General features: G+C 49.4%; 1 protein-coding gene across 1 annotated transcript in view; it reads left to right on the forward strand.

The window, feature by feature from the left end:
• Nucleotides 1-22519, forward strand: part of DHX37 (DEAH-box helicase 37) — a 520920-nt gene that overhangs the window by 458852 nt on the left and 39549 nt on the right. The window contains exon 24 of the mRNA XM_069215377.1: nt 20351-20488. Within this exon, the coding sequence (XP_069071478.1) occupies nt 20351-20488 (138 nt within the window). The remainder of the gene's footprint in view (nt 1-20350; nt 20489-22519) is intronic.

Here is a 22519-nt window from a genome sequence, read left to right on the forward strand (position 1 = left end):
GTGGGTGTGAGAGGGTCTGATTGGGGCTGTGAGTGGGTGCACGAGTGTCTGAGTGTGGCTGCATGAGTGTCTGAGTGGGTGCATGAGTATCTGAGTGGGTGAGTGAGTGGGTGAAACAGATTAAAAAATATAAATTGAGAGAAAGAGAGGGCAAGAGAGAGTTTTTTAGGCTTTGGCGAATGATATACTTAGAATGAGATGTTTCTGGACAAATTGAAAAGAAAAAATTATTTGTCAATTAAAGAGTGAGATCACCTTTCAGTATGAACCTTAAACTTTTGAAGTTTAAAAGAAATTAAAGAACGAAAATGAGCATTGATATACCTGGAGTAGATTCTCACCTTTCAGTGCAAGGGTCTGTGATCTTAACCTTCAGGCCACAGGTGACTCCTTGCTGTGATCTCTGTATCTTCCATCCCATTGTGGGATGGAAGAGAGAGAGTGACAGGACTGCGGGAGGAGCTTCAAGGCCCCCGCATTACTAGATGGCTCCCCACGTTCTGCAAGAGCCGGCATTACTCCCACAAGTAGGTTGCTGCCCTAAAAAGCAGCTCCCTGCTTGTAGGAGCAATATTTTCATCTGTTTCCCTGCATGCATATTTACCCGCCTCTCCTTTTTTTTTTTTTTTTTTTTCAAGATAGGGAGGGGTTGCGAATCCTTTGTGTCCCTATATATTGAAATTTTGATTTTCTTTAATTTCTCAAAAACTACTGAACGGATTTACAGCAAATAACAAAAAGGTCGCTTTCTGGACCAAGAACTACCTTTCTGCCAAATTTGGTGTAATTCCGTCCAGTGGTTCAGGCGCTATCGCTGTTCACAATTCCTGTGGAAAAAGCGTTTTGGGACACCCCCTTTTTCTCAGCCCCTGTGTAAGGAAATGCCTCCTTGGCATGGTTGCCCCCTGACTTTTTGCCTTTGCTGATGCTATGTTTACAATTGAAAGTGTGCTGAGGCCTGCTAACCAGGCCCCAGCACCAGTGTTCTTTCCCTAACCAGTACTTTTGTATCCACAATTGGCAGACCCTGGCATCCAGATAAGTCCCTTGTAACTTGTATTTCTAGTACCAAGGGCCCTGATGCCAAGGAAGGTCTCTAAGGGCTGCAGCATGTCTTATGCCACCCTGGAGACCTCTCACTCAGCACAGACACACTGCTTGCCAGCTTGTGTGTGCTAGTGAGGACAAAACGAGTAAGTCGACATGGCACTCCCCTCAGGGTGCCATGCCAGCCTCTCACTGCCTATGCAGTATAGGTAAGACACCCCTCTAGCAGGCCTTACAGCCCTAAGGCAGGGTGCACTATACCATAGGTGAGGGTACCAGTGCATGAGCATGGTACCCCTACAGTGTCTAAACAAAACCTTAGGCATTGTAAGTGCAGGGTAGCCATAAGAGTATATGGTCTGGGAGTCTGTCAAACACGAACTCCACAGCACCATAATGGCTACACTGAAAACTGGGAAGTTTGGTATCAAACTTCTCAGCACAATAAATGCACACTGATGCCAGTGTACATTTTATTGCAAAATACACCCCAGAGGGCACCTTAGAGGTGCCCCCTGAAACTTAACCGACTGTCTGTGTAGGCTGACTAGTTCCAGCAGCCTGCCACACTAGAGACATGTTGCTGGCCCCATGGGGAGAGTGCCTTTGTCACTCTGAGGCCAGTAACAAAGCCTGCACTGGGTGGAGATGCTAACACCTCCCCCAGGCAGGAGCTGTGACACCTGGCGGTGAGCCTCAAAGGCTCACCCCTTTGTCACAGCCCAGCAGGGCACTCCAGCTTAGTGGAGTTGCCCGCCCCCTCCGGCCCCGGCCCCCACTTTTGGCGGCAAGGCTGGAGGGAACAAAGAAAGCAACAAGGAGGAGTCACTGGCCAGTCAGGACAGCCCCTAAGGTGTCCTGAGCTGAGGTGACTCTAACTTTTAGAAATCCTCCATCTTGCAGATGGAGGATTCCCCCAATAGGGTTAGGATTGTGACCCCCTCCCCTTGGGAGGAGGCACAAAGAGGGTGTACCCACCCTCAGGGCTAGTAGCCATTGGCTACTAACCCCCCAGACCTAAACACGCCCTTAAATTTAGTATTTAAGGGCTTCCCTGAACCTAAGATTTTAGATTCCTGCAACAACAACAAGAAGGACTGCCTAGCTGAAAACCCCTGCAGAGGAAGACCAGAAGACAACAACTGCCTTGGCTCCAGAAACTCACCGGCCTGTCTCCTGCCTTCCAAAGAACTCTGCTCCAGCGACGCCTTCCAAAGGGACCAGCGACCTCTGAATCCTCTGGGGACTGCCCTGCTTCGACGACGACAAGAAACTCCCGAGGACAGCGGACCTGCTCCAAAAAGACTGCAACTTTGTTTCAAGAAGCAGCTTTAAAGAACCCTGCAACTCCCCGCAAGAAGCGTGAGACTTGCAACACTGCACCCGGCGACCCCGACTCGGCTGGTGGAGAACCAACACCTCAGGGAGGACCCCCGGACTACTCTACGACTGTGAGTACCAAAACCTGTCCCCCCTGAGCCCCCACAGCGCCGCCTGCAGAGGGAATCCCGAGGCTTCCCCTGACCGCGACTCTCTGAAACCTAAGTCCCGACGCCTGGAAAAGACCCTGCACCCGCAGCCCCCAGGACCTGAAGGACCGGCCTTTCACTGCAGAAGTGACCCCCAGGAGTCCCTCTCCCTTGCCCAAGTGGAGGTTTCCCCGAGGAAGCCCCCCCTTGCCTGCCTGCAGCGCTGAAGAGATCCCTTGATCTCTCATTGACTAACATTGCGAACCCGACGCTTGTTCTAACACTGCACCCGGCCGCCCCCGCGCCGCTGAGGGTGAAATTTCTGTGTGGGCTTGTGTCCCCCCCGGTGCCCTACAAAACCCCCCTGGTCTGCCCTCCGAAGACGCGGGTACTTACCTGCAAGCAGACCGGAACCGGGGCACCCCCTTCTCTCCATTCTAGCCTATGCGTTTTGGGCACCACTTTGGACTCTGCACCTGACCGGCCCTGAGCTGCTGGTGTGGTGACTTTGGGGTTGCTCTGAACCCCCAACGGTGGGCTACCTTGGACCAAGAACTGAACCCTGTAAGTGTCTTACTTACCTGGTAAAACTAACAAAAACTTACCTCCCCCAGGAACTGTGAAAATTGCACTAAGTGTCCACTTTTAAAACAGCTATTTGTGAATAACTTGAAAAGTATACATGCAATTGAAATGATTCAATGTTCCTAATGTACTTACCTGCAATACCTTTCAAACAAGATATTACATGTTAAATTTGAACCTGTGGTTCTTAAAATAAACTAAGAAAAGATATTTTTCTATAACAAAACCTATTGGCTGGATTTGTCTCTGAGTGTGTGTACCTCATTTATTGTCTATGTGTATGTACAACAAATGCTTAACACTACTCCTTGGATAAGCCTACTGCTCGACCACACTACCACAAAATAGAGCATTAGTATTATCTCTTTTTACCACTATTTTTCCTCTAAGGGGAACCCTTGGACTCTGTGCATGCTATTCCTTACTTTGAAATAGCACATACATAGCCAACTTCCTACACCCTGCTTGACGGATCACCCTTACACTTTCCAGGCAGCAACTCATGTGAGCCGCACATTTTTTAGGAATATTTTGTGAAGACTCGTCAACCGGACCCAAAGATATAGGCAAGTAAAAAACGTTTTTTCTATAGAAACTAGGTCCTAATTATAACTAACTACTGGTGACAGCAGCTAGGTAATGTGCAAAGTGTAATGTACTATTTAGTAGCATTGAGGGGTGTGGAGAGGGGTCATGGCTCACAAAAGCCGAAGCTTTGATTGAGATATGACCCCCTCATTAACTCCTTGTAGGAAGTTGGCTCTGTATGCACTATTTCAAAGTAAGGAATAGTATGCACAGAGTCCAAGGGTTCCCCTTAGAGGTAAGATAGTGGCAAAAAGAGATAATACTAATGCTCTATTTTGTGGTAGTGTGGTCGAGCAGTAGGCTTATCAAAGGAGTAGTGTTAAGCATTTGTTGTACATACACAAGCAATAAATGAGGAACACACACTCAAAGACAATTCCAGGCCAATAGGTTTTTGTATAGAAAAATATATTTTCTTAGTTTATTTTAAGAACCACAGGTTCAAATTGTACATGTAATACTTCAAATGAAAGGTATTGCAGGTAGGTACTTTAGGAACTTTGAATAATCAAAGTGGCATACACAGTTTTCAAATAAATCCCATATAGCTATTTTAAAACTAGACAGTGCAATTTTCAACAGTTCCTGGGGGGAGTAAGAGTTAGTTAGTTTTTGCAGGTAAGTAAACCACCTACGGGGTTCAAGTTTGGGTCCAAGGTAGCCCACCGTTGGGGGTTCAGAGCAACCCCAAAGTTACCACACCAGCAGCTCAGGGCCAGTCAGGTGCAGAGGTCAAAGTGGTGCCCAAAACACATAGGCTTCAATGGAGAAGGGGGTGCCCCGGTTCCAGTCTGCCAGCAGGTAAGTACCCGCGTCTTCGGAGGGCAGACCAGGGGGGTTTTGTAGGGCACCGGGGGGGACACAAGTCAGCACAGAAAGTACACCCTCAGCAGCACGGGGCGGCCGGGTGCAGTGTGCAAACACGCGTCGGGTTTTCAATTGAAATCAATGGGAGACCAAGGGGTCTCTTCAGCGATGCAGGAAGGCAAGGGGGGGGCTCCTCGGGGTAGCCACCACCTGGGCAAGTGAGAGGGCCTCCTGGGGGTCACTCCTGCGCTGGAGTTCAGATCTTTCAGGTCCTGAGGGCTGCGGGTGCAGAGTCTTTACCAGGCGTCGGGATCTGGGAAGCAGGCAGTCGCGGTCAGGGGGAGCCTCGGGATTCCCTCTGCCGGCGTCGCTGTGGGGGCTCGGGGGGGCAACTCTGGTTACTCACGGTCTCGCAGTCGCCGGGGAGTCCTCCCTGAAGTGTTGTTTCTCCACAAGTCGAGCCAGGGGCGTTGGGTGCAGAGTAGCAAGTCTCACACTTCCGGCGGGAAACGCAAGTTGTTTTAAAGTTGCTCCTTTGAAACAAAGTTGCAGTCTTGGGTGAACAGAGCCGCTGTCCTCTGGAGTTTCTTGGTCCTTCTAGAGCAGGGCAATCCTCTGAGGATTCAGAGGTCGCTGGTCCCTCGGGAAAGCGTCACTGGAGCAGTGTCTTTAGAAGGGGGGGAGACAGGCCAGTAGAGCTGGGGCCAAAGCAGTTGGTGTCTCTGTCTTCTCTGCAGGGTTTTTCAGCTTAGCAGTCCTCTTCTTCTTAGGTTGCAGGAATCTGAGTTCCTTGGTTCTGGGGAGCCCCTAAATACAGAATTTAGGGGTGTGTTTAGGTCTGGGAGGGCAGTAGCCAATGGCTACTAGTCCTGAGGGTGGCTACACCCTCTTTGTGCCTCCTCCCAAGGGGAGGGGGTCACATTCCTATCCCTATTGGGGGAATCCTCCATCTGCAAGATGGAGGATTTCTAAAAGTCAGAGTCACCTCAGTTCAGGTTGCCTTAGGGGCTGTCCTGACTGGCCAGTGGGACCTCCTTGTTTTTCTCATTATCTCCTCCGGCCTTGCCGCCAAAAGTGGGGCCGTGGCCGGAGGGGGCGGGCAACTCCACTAGCTGGAATGCCCTAGGGTGCTGTAACAAAGGGGGTGAGCCTTTGAGGCTCACCGCCAGGTGTTACAGTTCCTGCAAGGGGGAGGTGATAAGCATCTCCACCCAGTACAGGCTTTGTTACTAGCCACAGAGTGACAAAGGCACTCTCCCCAGGTGGCCAGCAACATGTCTCTAGTGTGGCAGGCTGCTAAAACCAGTCAGCCTACACGGGTAGTTGGTTAAGGTTTCAGGGGGCACCTCTAAGGTGCCCTCTGGGGTGTATGTTACAATAAAATGTACACTGGCATCAGTGTGCATTTATTGTGCTGAGAACTTTGATACCAAACTTCCCAGTTTTCAGTGTAGCCATTATGGTGCTGTGGAGTTCGTGTATGACAGACTCCCAGACCATATACTCTTATGGCTACCCTGCACTTACAATGTCTAAGGTTTTGCTTAGACACCGTAGGGGCACAGTGCTCATGCACTGGTGCCCTCACCTATGGTATAGTGCACCCTGCCTTAGGGCTGTAAGGCCTGCTAGAGGGGTGACTTATCTATACTGCATAGGCAGTGTGAGGTTGGCATGGCACCCTGAGGGGAGTGCCATGTCGACTTACTCGTTTTGTCCTCACTAGCACACACAAGCTGGCAAGCAGTGTGTCTGTGCTGAGTGAGGGGTCCGCAGGGTGGCATAAGATATGCTGCAGCCCTTAGAGACCTTCCCTGGCATCAGGGCCCTTGGTACCAGGGGTACCAGTCACAAGGGACTTACCTGGATGCCAGGGTGTGCCAATTGTGGAAACAAAAGTACAGGTTAGGGAAAGAACACTGGTGCTGGGGCCTGGTTAGCAGGCCTCCGCACACTTTCAAATCAAAACTTAGCATCAGCAAAGGCAAAAAGTCAGGGGGTAACCATGCCAAGGAGGCATTTCCTTACTCTCCTCATCTGCCAAAACCAGAATGCAAGGAATTAAATGTATGTGCAGTCGTAAAATGTCATTGAAGAGCTTGTGTGAATATTAGGTGAGATGTTTCTCTGTGTAAAGTGACTGGTCACGTGCGATCCATGAAGCAGTGAAAAGTAGTTTTCCCATGATAGTTTTGCTGTACTGTCGTACAAAACCGGGGTTTGACCTGTGCACTATAGTTGTAGGAAGTTGGCTCTGTATATACTATTTCAAAGTAAGAAATAGTGTGCACAGAGTCCAAGGGTTCCCCTTAGAGGTAAGATAGTGGCAAAAAGAGGTCATTCTAATGCTCTATTTTGTGGTAGTGTGGTCAAGCAGTAGGCTTTTCAGAGGGTAGTGTTAAGCATTTGTTGTACACACACAGGCAATAAATGAGGAACACACACTCAGAGACAATTCCAGGCCAATAGGTTTTTGTATAGAAAAATATATTTTCTTAGTTTATTTTAAGAACCACAGGTTCAGGATTTACATGTAATACTTCAAATGAAAGGTATTGCAGGTAGGTACTTTAGGAACTTTGAATAATCACAATAGCATGTACCGTTTTGGCAAAAATGGCAATAAGCTATTTTAAAAGTGGACACTGCAAAAATCAACAGTTCATGGGGGCGGTAAGTAGAGGTTAAGTTCACAGGTAAGTAAAACACAGGGTTTAAAGTTGGGTCCAAGGTAGCCCACCGTTGGGGGTTCAAGGCAACCCCAAAGTTATCACACCAGCAGCTCAGGGCCGGTCAGGTGCAGAGGTCAAAGAGGTGACCAAAACGCATAGGCTTCAATGGAGAACAGGAGTGCCCCGGTTTCAGTCTGCCAGCAAATAAGTACCCGCGTCCTCGGAGGGCAGACCAGGGGGGTTTTGTAGGGCACCGGGGGGGGGGGACACAAGCAGGCACAGAAAGTGCACACTCAGCGGCACAGGGGCGGCCAGGTGCAGAGTGCAAACAGTCGTCGGGTTTTGTATTGAAAGCAATGGGGAGACCTGGGGGGTCTCTTCAACGATGCAGGCAGGCACAGGGGGGGTCTCCTCGGGGTAGCCACCACCTGGGCTAGGCAGAGGGTCGCCTGGGGGTCGCTCCTGCACTGGAGTTCGGTTCCTTCAGGTCCTGGGGGCTGCGGTGCAGTGTTGGTTCCAGGCGTCGGGTCCCTTGTTACAGGCAGTCGCGGTCAGGTGGAGCCTCTGGATTTCCTCTACAGGCTTTGCCGTGGGGGCTCAGAGGGGTCAACTCTGGCTACTCACGGGCTCGCAGTTGCCGGGGAGTCCTCCCTGTAGTGTTGGTTTTCCGCAGGTCGAGCCGGGGGCGTTGGGTGCAGAGTAGAAAGTCTCATGCTTCCGCCGGGAAACGTGAAGTCCTTGAAGTTGCTTCTTTGTTGCAAGAAAGTTGCAGATGGTTGAACAGAGCAGCTGTTCACGGGAGTTTCTTGGTCCTTAGTTGCAGGCCAGTCCTCTGAGGCTTCAGAGGTCGCTGGTCCCTGTTGGATGCGTCGCTGTTGCAGTTTTTGTCGAAGTTGGGAGATAGGCCGGTAGGGCTGGGGCCAAAGCAGTTGTCGTCTCTGTCTTCACTGCAGGGCTTCAGGTCAGCAGTTCTTCTTCTTCATTAGGTTGCAGGAATCTAGTTTCCTAGGTTCTGGGGGCCCCTAAATACTGAAGTTAGGGGTGTGTTTAGTTCTGGGAGGGCAGTAGCAAATGGCTACTGTCCTTGAGGGTGGCTACACCCTCTTTGTGCCTCCTCCCTGTGGGGAGGGAGCTACATACTTAATCCTATTGGGGGAATCCTCCATCTACAAGATGGAGGATTTCTAAAAGTAAGAGTCACCTCAGCTCAGGACACCTTAGGGGCTGTCCTGACTGGGGGGTAACTCCTCCCTGTTTTTTCTCATTATCTCCTCCAGCCTTGCCGCCAAAAGTGGGGGCGGGGGCCGGAGAGGCGGGCATCTCCACTAGCTGGGATGCCCTGGGGGCGCTGTAACAAAAGGGGTGAGCCTTTGAGGCTCACCGCCAGGTGTTACAGTTCCTGCAGGGGGAGGTGAGAAGCACCTCCACCCAGTACAGGCTTTGTTCCTGGCAACAGAGTGACAAAGGCACTCTCACCATGTGGCCAGCAACATGTCTGGTGTGTGGCAGGCTGGCAAAAACTACTCCGCCCACACTGAAAGTCGGGTATGTTTTCAGGGGGCATCTCTAAGATGCCCTCTGGGTATATTTTACAATATATTGTACACTGGCATCAGTGTGCATTTATTGTGCTGATAAGTTTGATACCAAACTTCCCAGTTTTCAGTGTAGCCATTATGGTGCTGTGAAGTTCATGTTTGACAGACTCCCAGACCATATACTCTTATGGCTACCCTACACTTACAATGTCTAAGGTTTTGCTTAGACACTGTAGGGGCATAGTGCTCATGCACATATTCCCTCACCTGTGGTATAGTGCACCCTGCCTTAGGGCTGTAAGGCCTGCTAGAGGGGTGACTTACCTAGGCCACAGGCAATGTGAGGTTGGCATGGCACTCTGAGGGGAGTGCCATGTTGACTTAGTCATTTTCTCCCCACCAGCACACACAAACTGTGAAGCAGTGTGCATGTGCTGAGTGAGGGGTCCCCAGGGTGGCATAAGACATGCTGCAGCCCTTAGAGACCTTCCCTGGCCACAGAGCCCTTGGTACCAGGGGTACCATTTACGAGGGACTTACCTGAGTGCCAGGGTTATGCCAATTGTGGAGACAAAGGTACAGTTTAGGGACAGAACACTGGTGCTAGGGCCTGGTGTAGGAAGTTGGCTCTGTATGCACTACACTCCCACCCGCCAGCTACGATCGATCAGCCGCGCCCTCGCCGCCGTTCCACGCATCAGGAAAGCCACCGCGGGAGGAAGATCCTTCCCCTACCTGGCAGCCAAGACTTGGAACTCCCTCCCCATCCACCTCCGTCTGACCCAAGACCACCTCTCCTTCAGGAAGCAACTCAAGACATGGCTGTTCGAGCAGTAGCGGTCCCCCCCTCCCCCAGCGCCTTGAGACCCTCCGGGTGAGTAGCGCGCTTTACAAATGACTGATTGATTGATTGATTGACTATTTCAAAGTAAGGAATAGTATGCACAGAGTCCAAGGGTTCCCCTTAGAGGTAAGATAGTGGCAAAAAGAGATAATACTAATGCTCTATTTTGTGGTAGTGTGGTCGAGCAGTAGGCTTATCCAAGGAGTAGTGTTAAGCATTTGTTGTACATACACACAGGCAATAAATGAGGAACACACAAACAATTCCAGGCCAATAGGTTTTGTTATAGAAAAATATATTTTCTTAGTTTATTTTAAGAACCACAGGTTCAAATTCTACATGTAATATCTCATTTGAAAGGTATTGCAGGTAAGTACTTTAGGAACTTTGAATAATTACAGTAGCATATATACTTTTCACATAAAACACAAATAGCTGTTTTAAAAGTGGACACAGTGCAATTTTCACAGTTCCTGGGGGAGGTAAGTTATTGTTAGTTTTAGCAGGTAAGTAAATCACTTACAAGTCTCAGGTTTGGGTCCAAGGTAGCCCACCGTTGGGGGTTCAGAGCAACCCCAAAGTTACCACACCAGCAGCTCAGGGCCGGTCAGGTGCAGAGGTCAAAGAGGTGCCCAAAACACATAGGCTTCAATGGAGAGAAGGGGTGCCCCGGTTCCGGTCTGCCAGCAGGTAAGTACCCGCGTCTTCGGAGGGCAGACCAGGGGGGTTTTGTAGGGCACCGGGGGGGACACAAGTCAGCACAAAAAGTACACCCTCAGCAGCGCGGGGGCGGCCGGGTGCAGTGTGCAAACACGCATCGGGTTTTCTGTAGGTTTCAATGGGAGACCAAGGGGTCTCTTCAGCGGTGCAGGCAGGCAAGGGGGGGGCTCCTCGGGGTAGCCACCACCTGGGCAAGGGAGAGGGCCTCCTGGGGGGTCACTCCTGCACAGAAGTTCCGTTCCTTCAGGTGCTGGGGGCTGCGGGTGCAGGGTCTTTTCCAGCCGTCGGGACTTTAGGTTCAGGCAGTCGCGGTCAGGGGGAGCCTCGGGATTCCCTCTGCAGGCGTCGCTGTGGGGGCTCAGGGGGGACAACTTTGGTTACTCACGGTCTCGGAGTCGCCGGAGGGTCCTCCCTGAGGTGTTGGTTCTCCACCAGTCGAGTCGGGGTCGCCGGGTGCAATGTTGCAAGTCTCACGCTTCTTGCGGGGATTTGCAGGGGTCTTTAAATCTGCTCCTCTGTAACAAAGTTGCAGTTCTTTTGGAGCAGTGCCGCTGTCCTCGGGAGTTTCTGGTCTTTCTTGAAGCAGGGCAGTCCTCGGAGGATTCAGAGGTCCTTGGGAAAGCGTCGCTGGAGCAGGTTTCTTTGGAAGGCAGGAGACAGGCCGGTAGGTCTGGGGCCAAAGCAGTTGGTGTCTTCTTTTCTTCCTCTGCAGGGGTCTTTCAGCTCAGCAGTCCTCTTCTTCTTGTAAGTTGCAGGAATCTAAATTCTTAGGTTGAGGGAAGCCCTTAAATACTAAATTTAAGGGCGTGTTTAGGTCTGGGGGGTTAGTAGCCAATGGCTACTAGCCGTGAGGGTGGGTACACCCTCTTTGTGCCTCCTCCCAAGGGGAGGGGGTCACATCCCTAATCCTATTGGGGAATCCTCCATCTGCAAGATGGAGGATTTCTAAAAGTTAGAGTCACTTCAGCTCAGGACACCTTAGGGGCTGTCCTGACTGGCCAGTGACTCCTCTTTGTTATTCTCATTATCTCCTCCGGTCTTGCCGCCAAAAGTGGGGCCGTGGCCGGAGGGGGCGGGCAACTCTACTAGCTGGAGTGCCCTGCGGTGCTGGAACAAAGGGGGTAAGCCTTTGAGGCTCACCGCCAGGTGTTATAGCTCCTGCCTGGGGGAGGTGATAGCATCTCCACCCAGTGCAGGCTTTGTTACTGGCCTCAGAGTGACAAAGGCACTCTCCCCATGGGGCCAGCAACATGTCTCGGTTGTGGCAGGCTGCTGGAACCAGTCAGTCTACACAGATAGTCGGTTAAGGTTTCAGGGGGCACCTCTAAGGTGCCCTCTGGGGTGTATTTCACAATAAAATGTACACTGGCATCAGTGTGCATTTATTGTGCTGAGAAGTTTGATACCAAACTTCCCAGTTTTCAGTGTAGCCATTATGGTGCTGTGGAGTCCGTGTTTGACAGACTCCCAGACCATATACTCTTATGGCTACCCTGCACTTACAATGTCCAAGGTTTGGCTTAGACACTGTAGGGGCACAGTACTCATGTACTGGTGCCCTCACCTATGGTATAGTACACCCTGCCTTAGGGCTGTAAGGCCTACTAGAAGGGTGACTTATCTATACTGCATAGGCAGTGTGAGGTTGGCATGGCACCCTGAGGGGAGTGCCATGTCGACTTACTCGTTTTGTTCTCACCAGCACACACAAGCTGGCAAGCAGTGTGTCTGTGCTGAGTGAGGGGTCCCCAGGATGGCATAAGATATGCTGCAGCCCTTAGAGACCTTCCCTGGCATCAGGGCCCTTGGTACCAGGGGTACCAGTTACAAGGGACTTACCTGGATGCCAGGGTGTGCCAATTGTGGAATCAAAAGTACAGGTTAGGGAAAGAACACTGGTGCTGGGGCCTGGTTAGCAGGCCTCAGCACACTTTCAATTCAAAACATAGCATCAGCAAAGGCAAAAAGTCAGGGGGTAACCATGCCAAGGAGGCATTTCCTTACACCTGGTTAGCAGCACACTTTCAAATCATAACTTAGCATCAGCAAAGGCAAAAATTCAGGGGGTAACCATGCCAAGGAGGCATTTCCTTACAATAGTGATGTGTAAATGTGCCTTTATTAGGACATTTGCCTTAAATGTGTTAATGGGCCATATTTATTTTTACTGCCATGGCATACGAATATGTGTGTGCGCATTATTTACTTTGCTCAACAAGTTTCTTCCTTGCATCCTGTTGTTAGGTAAATCTCTTGAAACCTCTGCTAGAAAAACAGACATTTGAGCTGAGCAGAGTTAGTGTTGATGGTCTGGGAGAGTGGTCTGGTCTGGGAGAGTGGTCTGGTCTGGGAGACTGGTCTGGTTGAGTGGTCTGGTCTGGGAGACTGGTCTGGTTGAGTGGTCTGGTCTGGGAGACTGGTCTGGTTGAGTGGTCTGGTCTGGGAGACTGGTCTGGTTGAGTGGTGTAGACTGGTAGAGTGGTCTGGTCTGGGAGAGTGGTCTGGTAGAGTGATCCATATTTAGAGGAGCTGATCTCAACCTAAAATTAGAGAACCACCTAATGTTTCCCGCTTATTTTCTTTTCCCTTCCTGCTGCATGTGTGGCGGTAGATACACGTGCTCTGCATACTCCTGCCATGCAGTGATGGGTGTGGATATTTCCAAGTTGTTTTTGTTCAACGTTTAGAACTTATCTGCCCATAGAAGGTTGTTTGCTGGTTGGGCTGTTCCATAACTTTGGACTGCAAACTGTAGTTGTACTTGAAAGTGCAATCATTCCAGGATCTATCCCAGAGTTTTTGGATGATGTAGTTATCTTGAACTAGCCATGGTTTCATCTTTCTTGTGATGTGTATATGCTCCTGGATGCCTTTAATCTGGAATGGTACTGAATTTGTGAGTTCGTCGGCTTGTACTGAGAAAGATGTGCCTCCCATGGATTTACTGTAGTAAGGTGGTACGATGATCTGTGGTGCAATCATGGAGATCAGTGTTATATTTAGTTTGTACTGTTTGTATTTTACTTGTAGGACAGGGGGTCTTGTAGGACACGAGGACAGAGTGCCGTAAGCATTGCTCTTCTTGCTTTAGGCAGGCAGCGGAGTGATTGCAGAACTGGAGTCATGTGTTCTCTTGGGTGAAGGTGGAGAAGGAGCCTTGCTGCACCAGTCAGATAAAGACTTCCAGCACCAGATTCATGACCTTAGAATTATTCCCAGGTGTCAGACTGGATCTGGAAATGTTTCACCAGCAAGTACCCCTGTGCATCGCTCCTCGTGGCTTCGTCTGCGCCAGAAGTGATGTGTGTGGTTCCTATATAGGTGGAACCTCAGCGTACTTACCTAGGTTCTTTTCTTTCGGAGCCAGTCAGCGCAGATCTAGAGAAGATCGAACCCTTACTCACTTTTTGACTTTGTTTTTTCTCCAATATTTTGTCAGTGTTTTGAGGGTTGCCTCCAATTGTCAGGAATGTCATCTCGGAAGGCCGACTTCAAGCCCTGCAGTGCCTGTCACCGCTTGATGTCAGTGACTGACCTGCATCTTGTATACTTTTTGAGCCTCGAGCTCAACCGCAAGCCTAAGGCCTGATCTGATTGCCGCACCATGAACCCAAAGGCCTTGAGGGAGTGATCTCTCAAGTTTCTCATGGCTCAGTGTGCAAGGCCATGACAATCAAGATCCCGCCAGACTGCAGCCATGCCTTCCAAGCCGGAGCCTGAGCCCTATTCTTATAGTCTAGGGCTCTGGGAGGATTGGGAGTTCTCTGGACCCTGAAGAATACCAGCCTTATGATACCATCATGGACTGGTGTGAGGATTTGGCAGACACCAGTGAACGTGCTTTCTTTCCCTAATTTGGCTACAGAAGAGGGAGAGTCATTTCCAATTGTGTAGAGGAGGGCAGCAGAGGTCCTGGACCTTAACTTGCCCTCAATGGCAGTCAAGATGATTTTCTTGACAGAAGAGCTTCAACTGGTGGTGTCCCCGTCAGAACCGCTTCTCCCGTTTAATGAGGCTCTTACTCATGTCATGCTTGGGACTTCGTCAAAGCCCAACACAGGTGTTCATGTGAACAGGATAAGTGCTTGCTGCCACCACCATACTCCAGAGGACACCAACATCCTCACTCAGCACCCTACCCCAAAGAGCTTGGTGGTCCAAGCCTCAACTTCCCAAGTAATTCCTGGAGCATTCCCAACTGCACCACCAGATTGGGAATCCAAGAGGCTGGACAACTTAGGAAAGGAGATATTTTCTTCCACCAGCCTGGCACTGCGGTCCATGAACACTGCATGGCTGTTGGGCTGCTATTCCCATGCTCTATGGAATACAGCAACGGTTCCAGAGAAAACCCGAGTCGTACTCTCCCAGGCTGTTGCTGATGGAGGAGACGCAGCTAAGTTCATGATAGGAAGTGGACTGAATACCACTGATTTACTGGCCAGAACGGTCTCGTCGACATTGGCTTTACAGCACCACGCCTGGTTGAGCACAATAGGCTTTTCTGGGGATGTCTAAACATGCCCTTTGATGGCACCCGTCTCTTCGGAGACAAGACGGATTCAGTGTTGGATCGCTTTAAGGACAGAAAGGCTACAAGCAGGTCCTGAGCCTTTCCTTGGCCTCTCGTGATTCCCCAAACCATTTTTTGCTACTTTTGTGGCCATGGAAGGAGCTTCCAACTGCGTCCATACCCTCCCAGCCACTGCGGCGCACAAGCTTCCCAGACTCCGTGTGCCTGAGGACACAGTACCCACAGACCACGTGTGACGGGCAGCCAAAGGTCAGTCCAGTCACCACTTCCCCGGTGGCCGCAGCCTCCAAACCCATATGGTCTGCTCTCTTATCATGAAGAACAATATGGTCCAAACAGGGGAAAGTATATGCCTTGACTTCCGGAAGTCCCAAAAAGCATTGCCGTTAACCACATAAAACCGTTCGGCGGACAATCAACTTGTCATGGGGCATTTTGGAGCCAAGAAAGGGAAGGCCTTGCAGAAATGAATCACCTCCTGGTGTATTGCACTCTGCATTAAGATCTGCTATGCACTGGCCAAGAAGCAACACCCATAGGGTTTGCATGCTCACTCCACCAGAGCAAAGGCCTGGACCACTGTGTTAGCACACAGAGTTCCGGTTCTGGATATCTACCAGGCAGCAAGGTTGGCTTCATTGCACATGTTTACCAGGCACTACTGCCTGGAGACTCTGGTGCATTAGGTAAGACACTTTGCCCATTTGGTCCTGCAAGATTTTCTGGTGTAAATCGGGTTTGCAGACCCTCCTTCGGGGAGGCATTGCTTTGGTATCTATACTGTAGCTAGAAGCCTCTATCAGATGAACAAGTTACTTAACTTCGGTAACGCGTTATCTGGTAGAGACTCTATCTAGCTGCAGATTTCTTACAGACCCACCCATCCTCCATGCTCTGCAAATGGATTTCTAGGTACAGGACTAGTCCCTTTTTAGGGCCCTAGTTCCACACACCAGTGATCAGTGTTCTTCATTGCTCCGTGCTCCTGGCGTGGAAAGTTACAAAAAGAAACTGATGCAGTGCGCTGGAGTAGTGCTTATATAGGCATCGCGCACGTCACTTCCGGCATGGATGCCTGCGTCATGTGAATCTGAACACCACCACCTACCAGCATGCAGGGGTACAGCTCACGAAAAAATTCTGGATCAAGTCTGACACTAGGGGCTAATTCTAAGGTAAGGAATCTGCGGCTAGATAGTCTCTACCAGATAAGACGTTACCAAAGGTACTCCTTATCTGGTAACTTGGTCTTTCAGTGCTTTTGTACGGGTGACTGCTGGGCCTTATCCAGTTTTGCCAATACAATTTGTGTTGTTGATGGCACATTCATGTTGGGTGGCTTTGTGGCAGTGGAGAAGTGTGGTACAATGGTTAGAGCGGCAGACCCTGATGCAGAGATCTGGCCCGGGACCAGGGTTCAATTCCCACCTCGGCAGGTCTTGGGCTCAATTCCCTTGGACCAGATAATTCTCGCCTTGGTGCCTAATCTAATTATTGGGTCTCACTCTGTAACTCTGGGCAATAGCTTGCTTAATCTCCACAACGGCCCTCACAGTGCTTGGATGCCTGGCTTCACACTGGGGCTGTCCAGGAGTGAGCGCCTCACAGGGAAAAGCCAGATGGGGTTCCACAGCGGTATGCGTACAGCGCCTTGAGACCCTAACGGGTGAGTAGTGCGCTATACAAGTGCGAAGTTTACAGTTTTACGTGGTTGTGTTCCAAGTATTTGTATAGCACACATCTGACCTGGAAGGGAGTAAGAATTCTCTGCGCTATGTTCCTGTAATGAAGGTGAGGTTTGGTGTGATTTGTGTGAGCAGATCAAATGTGATGAAGCAAGTTTGTTTCTGGCACTAGTGCTGAAGTATACCTTTTTAGTTGTTCTCTCTTACCTCAATGTGATGGTGCTCTAAGCAGGCGGTGCGGTCAGATATGGGCGGATACGCAGTCATAGGAGGTGTTTTTGCTTGGCTGGGGTGTGGTCAGATATGGACAGATACGCAGTCATAGGAGGTGTTTTTGCTTGGCTGGGGTGTGGTCAGATATGGGCGGATACGCAGTAATAGGAGGTGTTTTTGCTTGGCTGGGGTGTGGTCAGATATGGGCGGATACGCAGTAATAGGAGGTGTTTTGCTTGGCTGGGGTGCGGTCAGATATGGACGGATACGCAGTCAAAGGAGGTGTTTTTGCTTGGCTGGGGTGTGGTCAGATATAGGCGGATACGCAGTCATAGGAGGTGTTTTGCTTGGCTGGGGTGCGGTCAGATATAGGCGGATACGCAGTCAAAGGAGGTGTTTTTGCTTGGCTGGGGTGCGGTCAGATATGGACGGATACACAGTCATAGGAGGTGTTTTTGCTTGGCTGGGGTACGGTCAGATATGGGCAAATACGCAGTAATAGGAGGTGTTTTTGCTTGGCTGGGGTGTGGTCAGATATGGGCGGATACGCAGTAATAGGAGGTGTTTTTGCTTGGCTGGGGTGTGGTCAGATATGGGCGGATAAGCAGTCATAGGAGGTGTTTTTGCTTGGCTGGGGTGTGGTCAGATATAGGCGGATACGCAGTCATAGGAGGAGTTTTGCTTGGCTGGGGTGTGGTCGGAGGGTGTGTGTACTTCTTGTGGGAAGTGGCAGTGTTGTAGCTACTTTTTGTATGGTGGTTTGAATGGGGGGCTCTGTGAGGAAGGAGCCATCAGTTAACCTAGTAGTCATGTGTTTGCACCTTACTTTGCTTTTTATTTCCTCTTTGCAAGTGACATTTTGCTTGTTAGTTGTTTGGGTTGATACGTTTCATTTTGTGTGTTGTTTTTGGGCTTGTTGTAGATGAAGTTATTTGGGTAAAGTGGTTTTCGGTGTAAGTTCTCTAAGTCCCTGTTGGGTGTCATTAGATCTGGGGTGGATAATTGTGCCACGTAGAGTTGGCACTGGGTAGGCTCGATTGCTGCTATTGACAGAATGGAGATACTGGTCTGGATATGATTTCCTCCTCATAGAATTGGAGGTGAGTGTTTGTGATTAAGAGCTGTACTCCTCACCACACCAGCCACCACCTTTACATTGTTGATTCTTACAGCATAAGCCAAGAAAACCCATTATTTTGGCATCAGAGCTGTACACTGGTCATTGGCAGGATTAAATGCTTGTAAACCTGTGACAGTGTGGGCTTCTTGGTTGCTGGCCATGCCCAGGGTCCTAATAAGCACTTTTGAAGACAAAAAGTATTTTAGTCCTTTGAAGTCTGCTGCAAAACTCATAAACTCCATCATAAATGTGCCCCCAAGAAAACCTTGGAGGTGTATTTGTACCACACCTCAGAACATTCCACAATATAGGGGTCTTTTACTCAACTTTTCCAAAGTGCTGTTGAAATATGATGCCTATTTTGTCACCAAGCAACACTGTTGCCATTGGAGACTGGACTTTCGTGCCTCAATTATTTAATTTCATTTGTGGAGATTTATGGCAAATGTTATAACATATGGTACTATAACTTTCTGATGTACTCACTGCTATTTTTTAAATTGGTTTATTGGTATAACCATTTTTATGTAGTGCTATGTTAGGTCGTATAACCTAAAAAGCAACAACCCTATTAGTTTCAACATTGCTATGCTATTTTCAGAATCGTCTCCAGAAAATTGCCAACCTGTTCATTGCGCCCAACACTGAAACATACAAAAGCTGATATGCACGGGCAAATGACATGTACAAGTAGAGACCCTCACCTGTTTGCTCTGCATCTTGCCATCACATGCTCAGTCACCTGCGGGATGCTGTCCTCTTTCCCCTTGACATGGCCCAGTAGGGGAACCTCTCTTGTTAGTGTAGGACATTGGGGCTCTTCGGAGCTGACATACTTCTGAGCTCAGCACTTGTTGCTTCTCACAGCACAAATTCAAGCACACGCCATGTTTGTGCCCACAAATTCTGCATCACTCCTGCCACGGCGCTCACTCTGAGCAGTGGGCGAGCCTGCGCAGGGCCTAGGACAGTCAGCTGGCTAAAGCTAGCTCCAGCTTGGCTACTCTTAGCTTCTCCTTCCTAGCAGAGACCTTCTCTGCTGTGTAAGCAGCCTTTATAGATGACAGTATCATCAGCCCTCACAGGTAAATGTAGCACCTTGAGGTCTCCTAAAATATGGTCTGCTGTAGTGGTCTCTGCCCTGGCCTGGACAGACATTCACTGGCTTTATCATTCGTTCCTCTCGCTTCACTACCAAAAACCGATTAGATGTCCCTGCAGACCCCCTATATGTCCTTGGAGACCGCCTAGATATATGTCCTTGGAGACCGCCTAGATATATGTCCTTGGAGGCCCCCTCGATTTCCTTGGAGGCCCCCTCGATGTCCCATCGAGGCATCCTAGATGTCTATGGAGACCACATCGATGCCCATGGAGACCAAACCGATGCCCCAGGGAGACCGCGTAAGATGTCCGTGGAGACCGCGTAAGATGTCCGTGGAGACCACGTAAGATGTCCGTGGAGACCACGTAAGATGTCCGTGGAGACCACGTAAGATGTCCGTGGAGACCACGTAAGATGTCCGTGGAGACCACGTAAGATGTAACTTGATGTCCCACGGAGAGCACCTTGATGTCCCACGGAGAGCACCTTGATGTCCCACGGAGAGCACCTTGATGTCCCTCGATGACCCCACATGGACCACCTCGATGGCCCCACGGAGATCACCTCGATGGCCCCACGGAGATCACCTCGATGGCCCCACGGAGATCACCTCGATGGCCCCACGGAGATCACCTCGATGGCCCCACGGAGATCACCTCGATGGCCCCACGGAGATCACCTCGATGGCCCCACGGAGATCACAGAAGAGTGTGCTACGGTTCAGTGCTTACAGACTGATAGCATACTTCAGTGGTCCATCTTGTGATAGACAGACCATCCATCCCCTCGCTAACACCTATTCTCTTCGACTCAGTGTATGGCGTGTTTTTACAATTCCCTTTTTAAAAACATGGATGAATGCCTACCTGTGTTTACAGAGATCTCTTTGAGCTATTTTATTCTAAGATTTCTACTCTTCTGCTCTTGAAATACCTGATGGTTGTTGTGAACTGTGAGCCTGTACACTGGGTTAGGGTATGTTGTCACTGCTGCAGCTGTTTTTATTGTCAAGGGACTGATGAGAACAGTGAATCTCTGCAGGAGGGATGAGGGACTCAAATTACTCTTGTGAACAGTGAGCATCTGCCAGAGGGGTGTGTTGTTGTTGGCACAGTTTCTTTTTTTCAGGTAACTTGTAAAAAGCGAGTCTGCGGGAGGGAGGGGTGGGTGATAACTTGCTGTTAGCACGGTTTCTCCTTTTTGAGGTAACGTGAACTAGTCTCTGCTGGAGGGGTGGGGGCATGCTGCTATTTGCACTGTTTCTTTTCTCGGTAACTCTTGTGAACTGTGAGTCTTTGCAGGAGGGATGAGGGATATGTTGCTGCTGGCATTGTTTCTTCTTTGAGGTAACCCTTGTGAACTGTGAACATGTCCAGGTGGAGTGGGAATGTGTTGTCTGATCTGTTTCCCTTCAATTTCTCAGGTGTTTCTGTAGTTGCTGCTGAATGGATCCCGGCTCTCTTACCTCAGTATTGTCACTTTGGCAGTCCACTGGAAAACCCACCGCCATCTTTGTGTCCTGAAACCGGAAGAGTGAAATGCCGCCGAGCCAGCACCTTCTGTAAGTTTCAGAAAGTTCCAGAAGTCTTTGTCTGCAGGATCGTCCACACAGATGGACTCTTAATTTATGCGTCGTTTAACATGTCATGAAGCTTTCAAGGCCTATTTTGGAATCCGTTCCTAGAGTTTGTCTGTAGAAGGCTGCTCCAGCCTTAGGCTCCAATCCTCAATAATGGTCTTAAGGAGAACATTCAGGGGATATGTCCTGCTTTGCTTTGTAGTAAAGGTCTGTGCCAAGACCCAAACAGGTCACTAAGAGATAAATAAGTGTCAATAGGTACAGCACTGGATCTCCTTTGGTAACTTGATCTAAGCTACAAGATCGTCCTGAGAGAAACCAAAGAGTTTTATGGAGGTAGGGATTCCCTGACCCTTTACTTAGAGGCTGGTTGGTAAGACAGGAAACAGTACCAACATTTATTATTAAAATAGCCAGCTGAGGGCAACCCTGGCATTAAGATAATCTGCTAAGGTATCTCTGCTCAAGCGTGGTCAAAGAGGCTGCTAGGGCTGGGATGAGGTCACTTTCGTTTATGCGCGCCATTTCCCCTTGGTGGTATTATAGGCGTTCCAATTGTTGCGTTTCAGGCGCCTTCGTGGTAGGTCCCAGTGACTGCAAGCAGATTGTATAGGTTATTGGGAGTGTCTGGCCTTCAATGTAGGTCCCAGTGACTACAAACAGATTGTATAGGTCAGTGGGAGTGTCAGGCCTTAATGATAGGTCCTAGTGACTGCAAACAGATTGTATAGGTTAGTGGGAGTGTCCGGCCTTAATGATAGGTCCTAGTGACTGCAAACAGATTGTATAGGTTAGTGGGAGTGTCAGGCCTTAATGATAGGTCCTAGTGACTGCAAACAGATTGTATAGGTTAGTGGGTGTGTTGGGGCCTTAATCGGTGGTCCCAGTGACTACAAACAGATTGCATAGGTTAGTGGTTGTGTTGTCTCCTTAATGGAAGGCCCCAGTGAGTACAAACAGATTGTATAGGTTAGTGGAAGTGTTAGGGCTTTAATGTTATGCCCCAGTGACTACAAATAGATTGTATAGGTTAGTGGGAGTATTAGGGCTTTAATGTTATGCCCCAGTGACTACAAATAGATTGTATAGGTTAGTGAATGTGTTGTCCCCTCGATGATAGTCCCCAGTGACTACAGACAGATTGTATAGGTTAGTGGGAGTGCTGTCCCCTCAATGGTAGTCCCCTGTGACTACAAACAGATTTTATAGGTTAGTGGGAGTGTTAGGGCCTTATTGATTGGTCCCAGTGACTGCAAACAGATTGTATATGTTACTGGGAGTGTTGTCTCCTTAACGGTAGGTCCCAGTGAATGCAGACAGATTGTATAGGTTAGTGGCAGTGTTAGGGCCTTAACGGTAGGTCCCAGTGACTGCAAATAGATTGTATATGTTACTGGGAGTGTTGTCTCCTTAACGGTAAGTCCCAGTGACTGCAGACAGATTGTATAGGTTAGTGGGAGTGTTGCCTCCTTAATGGTAGGTCCCAGTGACTACAAAGAGATTTTATAGGTTAGTTGGAGTGTTAGGGCCTTAATGGTAGGTCACAGTGACTACAAACAGATTGTATAGGTTAGTGGCAGTGTTAGGGCCTTAACGGTAGGTCCCAGTGACTGCAAATAGATTGAATAGGTTAGTGGGAGTGTTGCCTCCTAAATGGTAGGTCCCAGTGACTACAAACAGATTGTATAGGTTAATGGGAGCATTATCTTAATGGTAGGTTCCAGTAACTTCTAACGGATTGTATAGGTTAGTGGCAGTGTTAGGGCCTTAACGGTAGGTCCCAGTGACTGCAAATAGATTGTATATGTTACTGGGAGTGTTGTCTCCTTAACGGTAAGTCCCAGTGACTGCAGACAGATTGTATAGGTTTGTGGGAGTGTTGCTTCCTTAATGGTAGGTCCCAGTGACTACAAAGTGATTTTATAGGTTAGTTGGAGTGTTAGGGCCTTAAAGGTAGGTCACAGTGACTACAAACAGATTGTATAGGTTATTGGGAGTGTTGTCCCCTTGATG

The sequence above is a fragment of the Pleurodeles waltl genome, chromosome 11, assembly GCF_031143425.1.
Source record: "Pleurodeles waltl isolate 20211129_DDA chromosome 11, aPleWal1.hap1.20221129, whole genome shotgun sequence".
Lineage (NCBI taxonomy): Eukaryota > Metazoa > Chordata > Amphibia > Caudata > Salamandridae > Pleurodeles > Pleurodeles waltl.